Source organism: Dermacentor albipictus, chromosome 1, assembly GCF_038994185.2.
Source record: "Dermacentor albipictus isolate Rhodes 1998 colony chromosome 1, USDA_Dalb.pri_finalv2, whole genome shotgun sequence".
Classification (NCBI taxonomy): Eukaryota; Metazoa; Arthropoda; class Arachnida; order Ixodida; family Ixodidae; genus Dermacentor; species Dermacentor albipictus.
The window spans coordinates 323436981-323448984 of record NC_091821.1 but is presented as its reverse complement, the minus strand read 5'-3'; the positions used below and the strand labels follow the sequence as shown (position 1 = coordinate 323448984).

The following is a 12004-nucleotide window of genomic DNA, read 5'->3' as shown; positions in this document are numbered from 1 at the left end:
GATAGCGACTGAGTGGAGTTCGCGAAGGGTACAGAGTGAAAAGAAATGCAACCCGTTTGAAATTAATATCCTTGCCGGGCGTGCGATGCTCGCAACAGGTAACGGCCAGACAGCCATGAATGACATTTTCGCAGCGATGGGCCTGTCTGGCCGAGGTCTCCACAACAAGACGTTTCAGCGGCATTTGAAAAAAACTCTGAACCCCGGTGCGACGCGCGCAGCTGAGGCTGTTATGGTGCAGTGTGCAGAAAAAGCGGTTACACTTTACGAAAACTTGTGTTTTGGACACAAAGGCAACATTGCTGTGTGCTTTGATGGCACCTGGATGACGCGGGGCCATTCTTCGCATATAGGAGTAGGCGCAGTGGCGGAGCTATTTACCGGCTACATCCTGGACTACGTCGTGCTTTCAAACTTTTGTTTGGGCTGTGAAATTGGGCCCAGACCTGACTCTGATGAGTATGCTGGGTGGAGGAAATCCCATCAGTGCCAGAAGAACACTGATTGTAAATCTGGCCAAATGGAAGTTGAGGCTGGATTAATCTTGTTCCAGCGTTCTTTAGAACGCAACAAAGTAAAGTACTCAACCATGCTGTGCGACGGTGACAGCCGCACTTTTAATGCTATCAAGGATGCAAAGGTGTACGGCTTTGTAGATGTTCAGAAAGAAGACTGCATCAATCATGTACAAAAACGTATGGGTGCAGCGCTTCGAAACCTGCTCCAGAAGCACAAAAGTGAAGGCATGCGGGGACTTGGTGGCAAGGGGAGGCTCACAGCAGACCTCATCAACAGGCTGAGTGCCTATTATGGTCGAGCACTCAAGTCTCACTGTGGTGATGTTGACGCCATGCAGAGAGCGGTAATGGCAACGTACCACCATGTCACGTCAACCGACAGCTGCTCTAACCACAGCCTGTGCCCAAGTGGCAAGGATTCTTGGTGCCGTCATAATGCGCCAACAGCAAAAGGTGAGCCACAACCAAGGCACAAGTATAACTTGCCAGCGGACGTGGCAAAGGCCCTTTTGCCTGTGTATGAGCGCTTGGCAGATGTAAAGCTGCTGGATAGGTGCAAGCGAGGGAGAACCCAAAACTCCAATGAATCATTCCACTCAGTCATCTGGAGTATGATTTCCAAAGAGCAGCATTTCTCCCTTTTTGCTGTGGAGGCAGCCGTTGCAGAAGCAGTGCTACGCTTCAATACTGGAAATGAATATGCAGCAACAGCCATTCTTCAAGAAATGAATATGAATGTGACAGACTCCGGCTCAAAAAGAGCCAAAGAAAAAGACTTGCGTCGCACCACTGCTTCCAGGAAAAAACGGGCATTATCACTGGGCCTCCAGACGATGGCAAAAAAGAAGCACCAATCTGGGATGCACCCAGATTATTCCCCAGGTGCATTTTCGTAATTTGAGGTGCTTTCGTTCTCATAAAGGTGCTTGAAACCGTTTTTCTTCGTTTTCTCAAAACTACAATTTTGACACACAAGCAGTTTTGGAGTGAACATATTTCTGTTTGTATTTGTGCTAGCACAGTAATTTTTTTTCCCCTGAAAACAGAAACTCTTACTCTATGTAGTAAGGCTAATTTCACTGCGCATATTGGTCAGTAACATTTTTTAAAAAGATACTGTGTATAAAGCAGGTGAGGGAACTTTTACTGCAATGGGTTTAGCAACCCCTAGATTTAGACCTAATTGGCCTAGGAGACTCATTCTTGTTTTACTACATTCCTTAGATGTTAAACATTAATTTGGTATGCTAAATTTTATCATTGCATCAATTGTTTGGGAAATTATCAAACTCCAAATGAAAAACATAATATTGTAAATATTTTGAAAACTGTTTATTGTATGGAAAAAATAAATGCAGATTTAGAATCAGTGCATAAAACTTAATGAAACATAGAAGTTTCATTGAAATCAATCCACAAATAAAAAATTTTTTTCAAAGAGGGGTGTCCCCCCTTAAGCGCAAGCAAAGTTAGACATAGTTATGAGACCAATGAGGACGGCTTTTTCTCCAGCAGCGTGTTGGAAGCTACATGGAGGCAGTGGCAACGGGGTGCAAGGGAGCAATTCCCCACTAGCCTCACCAAAAGGTTGAACGTCTTGGTCGCGAGATGACTCGTGACAGCAACCTGTGGCAGCCCCGACAACTATGGCTACGATTTACATTCCAGAGGCCACGTGCAGCAACTGTCGTGTGCAGACCTCCAGTGCAAAGAAATGGCCTTTCTGTTGTTTTGAGGTAGCAGGCACATTTATTATTTTATTTATTTAACTCAAATGAGCAATAAGTATTACTGAGAATGTTCTCACGATCCCCAAATTATCTATAATAGCTGCTTGCGATGACGCCACATGACGACACTGCAGAGAGTAAGATTCTTTTACTGCGTTTCACATGAGATAGTAAATTGCCTGCTGCATGCAGTGCAGAGATAGTGAAATCTTGATATAACAAACTTCAGGAGACCGCGGTAAATTGTTCGTTATTCTGAAAGATCGTTATAATGAAAGCCCCATTCTGCCCATCAACCCATCAGTTCATAAGTTATCACCATATGAGCTATCCATGAAAATGTTGCTGTTGGCTCTCAGCACGTGCTGTTGCTATTTTCCAGATTCCGCAGCCACGCCCCACCAAAGCACCATATAATAAGAGTAACGCGTGCAAAACAGAGATTGACACAGAGAAAACTACAGAGCCCCATGTCTCCTCTGAAGCGCAATGTTTCTTGCTTTTTGTTCGTTTTCCATATTCCTCGCCGTGGACACAACTGTCTCGCTCGAGGCGGACACCTGAACTACGTCAGAGCGCAAGTGCGCACAAACGACACCACCTGGAAAATGCTAAGTGCGACCATGTGGCACCTCTGCGAGTACAGAAATTACATTTTACCGCGCATGTAGCTAGCCCAGCCGCAGAAAGAAGTGCGAAAGCAAGAGGAGTGTACAGAAAGAAGGGTGTAAAAAGGAAGAGACACCCCTCCGCTCCTAGGCGACACACTTTCCTGGGCGGCGCATATGCTCGCAAAACTTGATGCGTCGTCGCCTCCGCTAGCCCGCATTCTTTGTTTCTCGAGAACCGTCTCAGGTTTTCCAAACCCATGCGCCGCAACATCCGCTCTCTACGCCTAGTTGTCTGCTAGCCTACTCAATGTGTCTACCAAGTTGACATTTTCCAATTCCCCGAGTTTTCCAGGTTTTCCCTGAGCGACACAGAACTTTATTTTATGTCAAGAGAGGCTGACACCGCATCACCCGAAGCAGTAACTCAAGTAATCATTTTAAAAATTTTTTGAAAAAAGAAACTTAATCCAGTTTCAATATTTAGCAGTGCTTATTGTACTCAAAATAGCATTTCATTATCTTCGAAAAAGAAAAATGATCAAGCCCACTGTCAATTGAGTCGAGCATTTTCAAATACGAATACATAGCGCCCATTTTGACACGTCGAGATTATGGCCAGTGGAGACTTCCAGATTCGAAAGGTGCAAAGAGCCGAGCAGATGACGCGAGCGCCGGACCAAAGGTGAACCGCGCCGGAGTCACGTGGCGGCGTGGCCAATTGCAGACTCCGGCACAACCTTCAATCATTTGCTTTTCGTGTGCTTGTTTCTGTATGAAGGCGGTAGCTGAAGTGCCAAATTTGAAGACTGAGAAATGCGATTTCCAACAAGACCAAGATGGAGGTGCTGGGTTGCGCCATTCTGGAGATATCGTGGCTCCAAAAACTCCATTCTTTTGTGATTTCTGCAAGATTGTTTGCTGCCTTGGCTGATCTAAACACTTTTTGAGCCTGCTACATGGATTTCAGTGATATTTCGGAATCTGATAGAAAAAGAGTTATGAAAACTGAATGTGTGATTTCAAAAAAATTGATTTTTTGTCCATTTTTTTGCCATGAAAAAGCTGCATTCCTCCCTTAAAGCTCTTGCTTTAAAATAGAAAGATAGAAAAAAAGTAATAGAAATTGAAAATGTGATTTTCAAAAATTCAATTGTTTGGCCAATCTTCAAGATGCAAAAGTCTCGTCACCCCTTAAGGAGAGACACGACTCTTTGCGACGAAAAAATCGCGAAAAAAATCGATTTTTTGAAAAAGAAATTTTCGATATCTACAGCTAATATTCCTTTAATTCACAAAGTTTCGAATCTCAGGATCAATTTATAACATCACTGTGAGCTGAATTCCGCGCAAAAACAGCCCTTTTTATCGCGGCGCGTAGCTCTTTTTCTACGCGTGCGATCGCAGCCATCTTGGTCTCGTTGGAAAGAGGAGCCTTCCTTCTTTAATTTCCCGCCAAAAGTGACTCCGTCGGTACGCCAGTGACGTTGAAATCTGGGGAGAAAGAAAAGCTCGAACGCGCGATCCGATTTGTTGACTAGCGCACTTGACCAAAAACGCGTGCTGTGGTTGGCTGCACGAGGTTCCCATCGTCTGCTCCACTCCGCAGGCGACGCGGCTGCGCGTCTCGTAGGTTTGTTGGCATATACCCAACGATGTCCGATCCACCGGGAAAGTTCGCCACGAGGCACAAGTTCGGCAAAAAGAAGAAGCGATCAGCTTATAACTTTCAAAAGCGCTCCATTCCTTCTGAAAGCATCGAGAGTAGCTCGCCGCCAACCGCAAATAATGCCGAAACCGCGGACGATGCCGAAGTAGGCCTAGCCAGCTCACAAATGAGTGAAATCGTTACGGATGGCGGCCGAGTTCGGCGTGACACTGCAATGTTGCAGCGTGCAGATTTGTTGCAGAGGGAGATGAATGCTCAAAAACACTTTCCAGTTCTTGCGTCAACGCCAGCAACAAAGCGGGTGTTGGATTTGCTCACTCGCGCCGACGGCGTTGCAGCCGCGACAGTCGACGCCGAGGCAGGCTTCGCTATCCTGGCAGGCATCGCTAACCAGTGCAATGTGTGCGGCGGCAGCGTCGCAAGAGGCAAAAGCAAACGGTAATCTGGCCTCGCCATAAAGATCGTTATCATGTGCGCGTGTTGCGGCGATATCGCGTTGAGGTGGAACTCGACCCGCATGAACGACAACCTTGCCGCGCGCGCGATGCAAGCCACCGGGAATCGGCGAACGGCGCTAAACTTATTTATTTATTTATTATTATTATTTAATAATACTGCCAGCCCATGAAGGGCCGTTACAGGAGTGGAAAATACAAACACATACAAGGATACAATATGACAACAAAAGCAAGTAAATGAACAGCAGCAGACATTTCAGCAGGGACGCGAATCGGTTTGGATTTTATGCACCTACAAACTTCCCCAAAATAAGAAACAAAATGAACAGATACACCTTTGACAAAGTTATGATATACATATTAGTTAGCGGCAAAAAGAATAACGAATAAACGATGTTTTTGCCGCATTTGGGTGGCCGTGGTCTGAGCGACTAGATTCCTGGTGGCTTTTAGCCACTTTCACTGCAAAATAATGCAAAATTGTTTCTGTACTTTTGATTAAAAGCGAATGTATCCCTTTTTTCTCGTTTTCTCAAAATACCGACTTTTCACTTGTACACACTGTAGGGTCAGATTTTGGAATTTATGCTTTAAAAATTTTCAATACTGCTTTAGATCAGACAGTAGGGTAGCCACAATTCGAACAGTAAAGATTGAATTGCTATAAAATTACTAATATTTGATATATCAAAATAGTATTCCTACCATTATGTTCCTTATGTTTTCTAGTACCTAGGCATGTGCCAATACGAATTTCTTGGCGCATTTTTTTCGCGTATTGTTTTTGCAAATTATGAACAATGAATTTCATTTATCTTCAGAACTAAATGGCGTATTGGAAAATTAATTACTTATTTGAAATCAGCACAAAAGTCTTAACAAGAATGGAAAGCTTCATGAATATTGATGGAAAACATCATGAACATTAACTGAATTTAGTGTCCCCCCTTAAAGAAGCGAAAGTTTTATTCTTGCCTGGTTGGACCCCTGTATCATCCTTGATCAATTTAGTATTCAAGCATTTGCTGCAATCACCATGAACATGTCCTGAAATGTTTTTTCTCATTTTCTCAAAACGACATTTTTGATGGTAGTGTAGTTTTGGAGTGACAATATCTCTGGTTTTACTCATCTTATTGCAATTTCTTTTTTCGTCAGAAAGGTGGACAAATTGGGAGTGCAGTAGGCCTAAAATGTAAACAAATATCATTACAGAAATTTTGAAAAAGTAACAATTTCTTCAGGGTTTCACTAATTCCTTCTGCTTACAAAAGTTTGACATGCTGTAACTTCGGCATAAATCAGTTTAGAACATTCATTCTGTAGCACTGCAACCTCTGATCATTCAACATCATTTTGATGTGCCAGTCTCCTTCATTAACAGCCAGCATTGTAGAGAGAACTTGCCTCCAAATTAGTCCATACAAAAAAGCATGAATTGCTTATATTTTGAGAAGTACTTGTTGCATGGGAAAACCAATTGAATATTTGAAATCAGCATGTCAAAATACATAAGTGATGGAAGTTTTATCAAATTGTGGCCACAAATAAAAAATGAAAATTTAAGTGGGGTGTCCCCCCTTAAACACGGATGAAGCAACAACAGATCTTCCCAATAGCCTTCACAGAGCTTGATTTTTGATTACACATGCAAATGAGACAGTGTATACTACTTACATTGGCCACAAACACTCTGTTTGAGAGGGGTCCCACAATACCGAGAGAGTCAAGGAACTGAGGGCTCAATCCGTATGTGTTGAAACCAACGCCACCGCCGCCGCCGCCGCCACCACCGCGGCCATAGCCATCTCGATCACCATCGCGGCTGCCACGGTCGTCCATCATGCGATCACCACCCGACCGTCCCCGAGGAATTGGGCGACCATAGCGGTCACGCTCCACGTCAAAATCCTGCATTATGGATGTCAAGTAACAGTTAGAAAAAGGCAGGAAGCATTTCTCACAAGCAAAAGTGCTACATGGTAGGTGGCCATGATCACAGTCAAGTGCCGACAGTCACAAATATAGCATCCTATAGCATTTCAGACAAAGCCTAGAATAAGTTGGGCCAATTTCTAAATGCATTTCCACGTTAGCATGTTCAGCAAAACAGAGGATGTTGTCCGATGTTCTTTATTGACATTTTAAGATGATGTGCCAAACACTAACCTAGCATTATTTACAAGAGCTAGCTGACCGAACTGAAACATTATATACAAAGCATTTCATGTGCTCAGAACTCACCTCCTTGACAACAAGGAATCGGCCTTTCATTTCATATCTGTGAAGCACCTCAATTGCCTTGGGCACAGAGGCTTTGTCCTTGAGTTCCACAATCCTGCATAAAGAAAGCAACCCATGAGTACATGCACAATACTAATGGCATCAGTACAGGGCAAAGTTCGCCTACTATCACCAGTGAAACTCCGGTCCCATGATCAACTGAAACAACTGAAATACAAGTAGCAGTCCAGCTCTCAGTGCTTATACTATGCCTATCCAGAATGAGTGTAATTCTTATAGAAATGCCTTGCCTACTGTTACTCGTTTCTTGCCTCAAGTAGCCAAAAGCGACAAAGTGCAAGAGTACAGGCAGGATGCGCTGACAATGACTTCCCATTTCACAGAAGCCCTGGAAGGGCACACATATGTGCATGAGGCTTTCTTCTAATTAATGGTCTTAATGAGCCCTCAATTGCTTGCACCAAAGTCATGCTAGTTGCAACAGCATTGCTGATGCTACCCAAGGTGGAAAAAGAGCAAGCAATGCACACAACAAATGTACAGTAAACCCCCATTAACTCAAAGCTGCAAAAGTAGAAGCCCTCTGGCTGCCCACAGATTACATGTGGCCTTTCCAAAATACCGTATTTACTCGATATTAACACACCCGTTTTCCATGGCACACACACAAAAAAAAAAAGGAAGAAGAAGAAGAAGAAGAAAAAAAAAAAGAGAAGTGCTCTCAATTTTAACACGCAACCATTTGCCGTGACCTAAAAAAAGAAAAGTCCTTCACAGTGTTACGTACCTCATTTTTTACAGTAATACAACTTTCTCTCATTTGGAAAATGAAAGATTTACTAGTAACCCAGTGCAATAAAGTTGCGATAAATAAAATACAGTCACAGTTTCGCCCGAAAGGCCCAAGTATCGAATGTGATAGCAAATTAGTAGACAGCTATACAAAAATAAGGATAGTAGTTTTATTGGCCATATAAACTTATAAACATTCACTATGTAAATTAACAAGCATGGTGCCACGCCCGCACAAGCGGGAAGTTAAACAGGAACGCAGTAACAACACTTCATGCAGGCTCAAACAAGAGCATAGTGAGCTTACGTTCGGCAAATTATTTTGGGGGGGTTAGTGATTCGTCACGAATAACATTTCATCGTGCATTAGCTCGTCCGTTCGCAAATCATGTACTTGTCGCGAACAGAGTTGCACTAAGGTGCATGCATCGAGGATGGCTGCGCTCGCTTTGAAATAACATTTGCGAGATATGACTTTAGCGAAGTGATGACTGCACAAAGAATTGCCGTGCTATGATGCGGCCGAAATTGCGGCAAATGAAATGATGCAGGCGTTAACATTTGGGCACCATTTGTTCTCTCACAACATAATCACACAGCAGCCTAAGTGCCCTAAACGCCAGTGTGCCTCGGAGACACAGTGACCGCACGAACTACAGTCAAATCTCGATATAACAAATTATGGGGACTGCCAGAAATTGTTAGTTATTCTGAAGGGTCATTACAGTAAAAGCCCCAAAATTAACCATTCCGCCCACCCACCAGTTTATAAGATGTTGCCACCGGAGCTATCCACGAAAACAATGCGGTTGACTCTTGGCCCGCGCTGTTCCAATTTCCATAGATTCCGCCACCACGCACCACCGAAGCACCACATAATTAGTGATAATTAGTGATAATTTGAAACATCGCGCCTCCAAAGCGCGATGTTTCTTATTTTTTTCAAAGTGCAAGCGCGCAAAAGTGCGAAGTGAAACCGTGTGACATCTGTGTGTGTACGGAGGTTACATTTCTCCACATGCGTAGCTAGTACGGCCACAGAAAGAAGTGCGGAAGGAAGAGGCATGTGCAGAAAGAATGGCGAGAGAAGGAAGAGACATGCCTCCATTGCTATGCGACGCTTTGCCTGGGCGGAGCATGCACTCCCAAAATCTGATGCACCATCGCCTCAGCAATTTTTTTTTTTTAAGTGTGAGCCTACCCGCCTCAATTTCTTGATCCTCATATTTGCTTGCGCTGTTTTTTGTAAAGTATGAACAGACACCAGTTTGCATAAGTTTCCCCGCTACTGCATATGCTCAGCAGCAGAATGCAACAGCTCCTGAGCCATCTAGGCGAGTAGAGGTTCCGAGGATAAAAATGACTAAGCATGAGCACATAGGAACAGGTTGCCCTGGAGTACTCACCCACACCCCCGGAACTTGCCATTTTCATCTTCAAACAGCTCTACGTAGGACACATCACCAACTGGGGGGGAGGAAAAAAAAAAAAAAAAAACACAGATGTGACCACATCTCAAGCAATTTCTTCTGAAAAGGTGCCTTACTTAGTAGCAATGGCTATAGCAGTGTCCACTATTCGAACTGCTTAGCAACACTCCCAGTCAACATGCGCATCTTGTCTATGTAGCAATTCAAAACAAATACCTTCCTCCAAACAAAATCCAAACTTGCAAAGTGAACATAATTAGCTCAACCATAGAAAATTTTTTGTCGTTTGTTTTTTTTAGAATTAACAAAATTTCTAAAATTCATCAGTGTCCTCTGTAGCAGAATTTTACTCCTTGAGCTTGTGAGGAATTAGGCTCGCACCGTCACCTTTGTGTGGATGTTCACTTATTCTGCTGCCCCTGCACCTTTTTCTTTTCACCTGCGACTGTTTCAGTGGGTGGATACAGACACCACAAGGTAGACTGCTCTGAGAGGGAGACAGCAGCTGACAGTGTTCACATTCTCACACAGGGCCAAGCTCTGCAGCCATTCCCTGTCAACGCTGTCACGACGGTGATTTGTGCAATGTTTGGCTGCTGAAGAAGATGCAAATTCAAGTCAAATGAAGAGGGACTAAGTGCAGGAATGTATTGTTTGCCTAAGGTGATAAGAAACCAGTGAGTGCCTGAAGGTGGTGTCCGAGAAGCAGAGAGGGTTGCGTGCATCAACAGAAACGATCTCAAACACTGCTCAATGTGTGTGCGGGCTGTAATTTATAACAGGCATATTACCGTATTTACTCAATTCTAACGCACCATTGATTGTAATGTGCACCCGACTGCCGTGACTTAAAATAGAAAAGTCCTTTACAGTGCTGCGCACCCCATTCTTTACAGTAATACAACTTTCTATAATTTGGAAAATGAATTATTTACTGCCAATGCACAAAAAGTTGCAATAAAAAAACATAAGTTTCACCCAAAAGGCAAAGTATCGATTGCGATAGCAAATTAGTAGACAGCTATACGAAAAGTAAAGATAGTAGTTTTATTGGTCATGTAAACTTAAAGATTTTCTAAGTAAATTAACAAGCATAGTACCACGTGTGCACAAGCAAATGTGAACATGTCTCACTCAATGACGGCGGAAACTATCAAAACACTGGAATGAGGAAGCGCAGTAGCTGGAGCGAGCAAATTGACCTTTGTGCAGCCTTTTGCTTCAACGCAAACTAAGTGACGAAAACACAGCTGCCTAGACTGTCTTCATTACAGATCGGTTTCAAGATAGGGGCCACGCGACCATGCCGTACACAGCAGTCGCTAAAGTACACCACCTCTCCTGTTTGCGCCAGTGCCGCACGCAAGTTTCGGGAACTGCGAACGCCCTTGATGAAGCCAGATTTCCGTCCATCACCGCACAAGTGATCACTTTCCTTTTAATTGTGGCGTTGTGATCAACTCTGTGCGTCTTCGCAGTTGGCACTTCCATGCTGATAGAGCAAACGCAGAAAACTGGAAGATGGACGGTGGACTGACCTAAGCACACATACTACAGCACACGGGGGAAGCTGCAGCAGCTAGGCTCGAAGCGTGCACGAGACAGCCATTTTGAAATGCCGATGACGATATGGTAATGCAGATTTAGGATCCTACTCATTGCATCCTACACACGCAATTTTTGGACCCACTTTAGAGAGAGAAAGAAAAATTTTAAAAACGTGTTCATTAGATTTGAATAAATACCGAAATACCGGACACAAGACATTTTTTATATTTAAGCGGAACAACCACGTAGCCGAACCTGGAGCCTCAGAAATTCCCATAGATCTAGGAAAAGACCCGCTCCATACACAGCGTTCAACTCAAAGCTGGTGTTAGTTTCAAAATTGCTCTGAGTGGACGTGCTATGTGATATCACTAAAGTAATTAAAAAGCTGAATGCTGATATGTTAATTACTTCATTATGCATTTTGATTTCTTATGAAAGTAAGGTTTGCCTCTTCCAGCTAAATGAGTAGGTTAGTCGCATGCAATAGGCGATATTTTTTTAAAAATATGGTACATTTGAGATTCAGTGATTAGGCAAATTTAGATTAACAAATTAGGGTTTTATATCGCTGTCACACATACACTTCCGTCTCCAATCAGGGCTGATCCAGGTGGGACTTATTGATTGCAATCAACAATGATCACTACTACACGGTCTAATGATCCGAATAGAGTTATAATTGTCTGCCGATTGTCAGCAACTCCGAACTGCATAATGCCTTGGCTACAAATTCAGCTTTGCAAGATATGGTTAAATTTTGACAATATTACAATTTTACAACTTGCTATTGCTGATAAAAAGGGGCTTTAAACTTTTTTTTTTATTGAGCAGCTGGAAGTGAGGCACTGGAAGTGGTAAGGGAATACATCTACTTAGGACAGGTAGTGATTGCGGATCCGGATCATGAGACCGAAATAGTCAGAAGAATTAGAATGGGCTGGGGTGCGTTTGGCAGGCATTCAGATCATGAACAGCAGGTTGCCATTATCCCTCAAGAGAAAAGT

General features: G+C 43.4%; 1 protein-coding gene across 3 annotated transcripts in view; it reads right to left on the bottom strand.

Moving 5' to 3' along the window:
• The window catches only part of rump (heterogeneous nuclear ribonucleoprotein rumpelstiltskin), a 41736-nt gene that overhangs the window by 25083 nt on the left and 4649 nt on the right, over positions 1 to 12004 (bottom strand). For all 3 annotated transcript variants that reach the window (XR_010569950.2, XM_065453192.2, XM_065453191.2), the window contains exons 3-5: positions 9426 to 9486; positions 7228 to 7321; positions 6661 to 6894 (exon numbers count right to left, since the gene is read on the bottom strand). Coding sequence is in view for 2 of the 3 variants with exons in the window: in XM_065453192.2 (XP_065309264.1) it covers positions 6661 to 6894; positions 7228 to 7321; positions 9426 to 9486 (389 nt within the window). In the remaining variant the exon portion in view is untranslated. The remainder of the gene's footprint in view (positions 1 to 6660; positions 6895 to 7227; positions 7322 to 9425; positions 9487 to 12004) is intronic.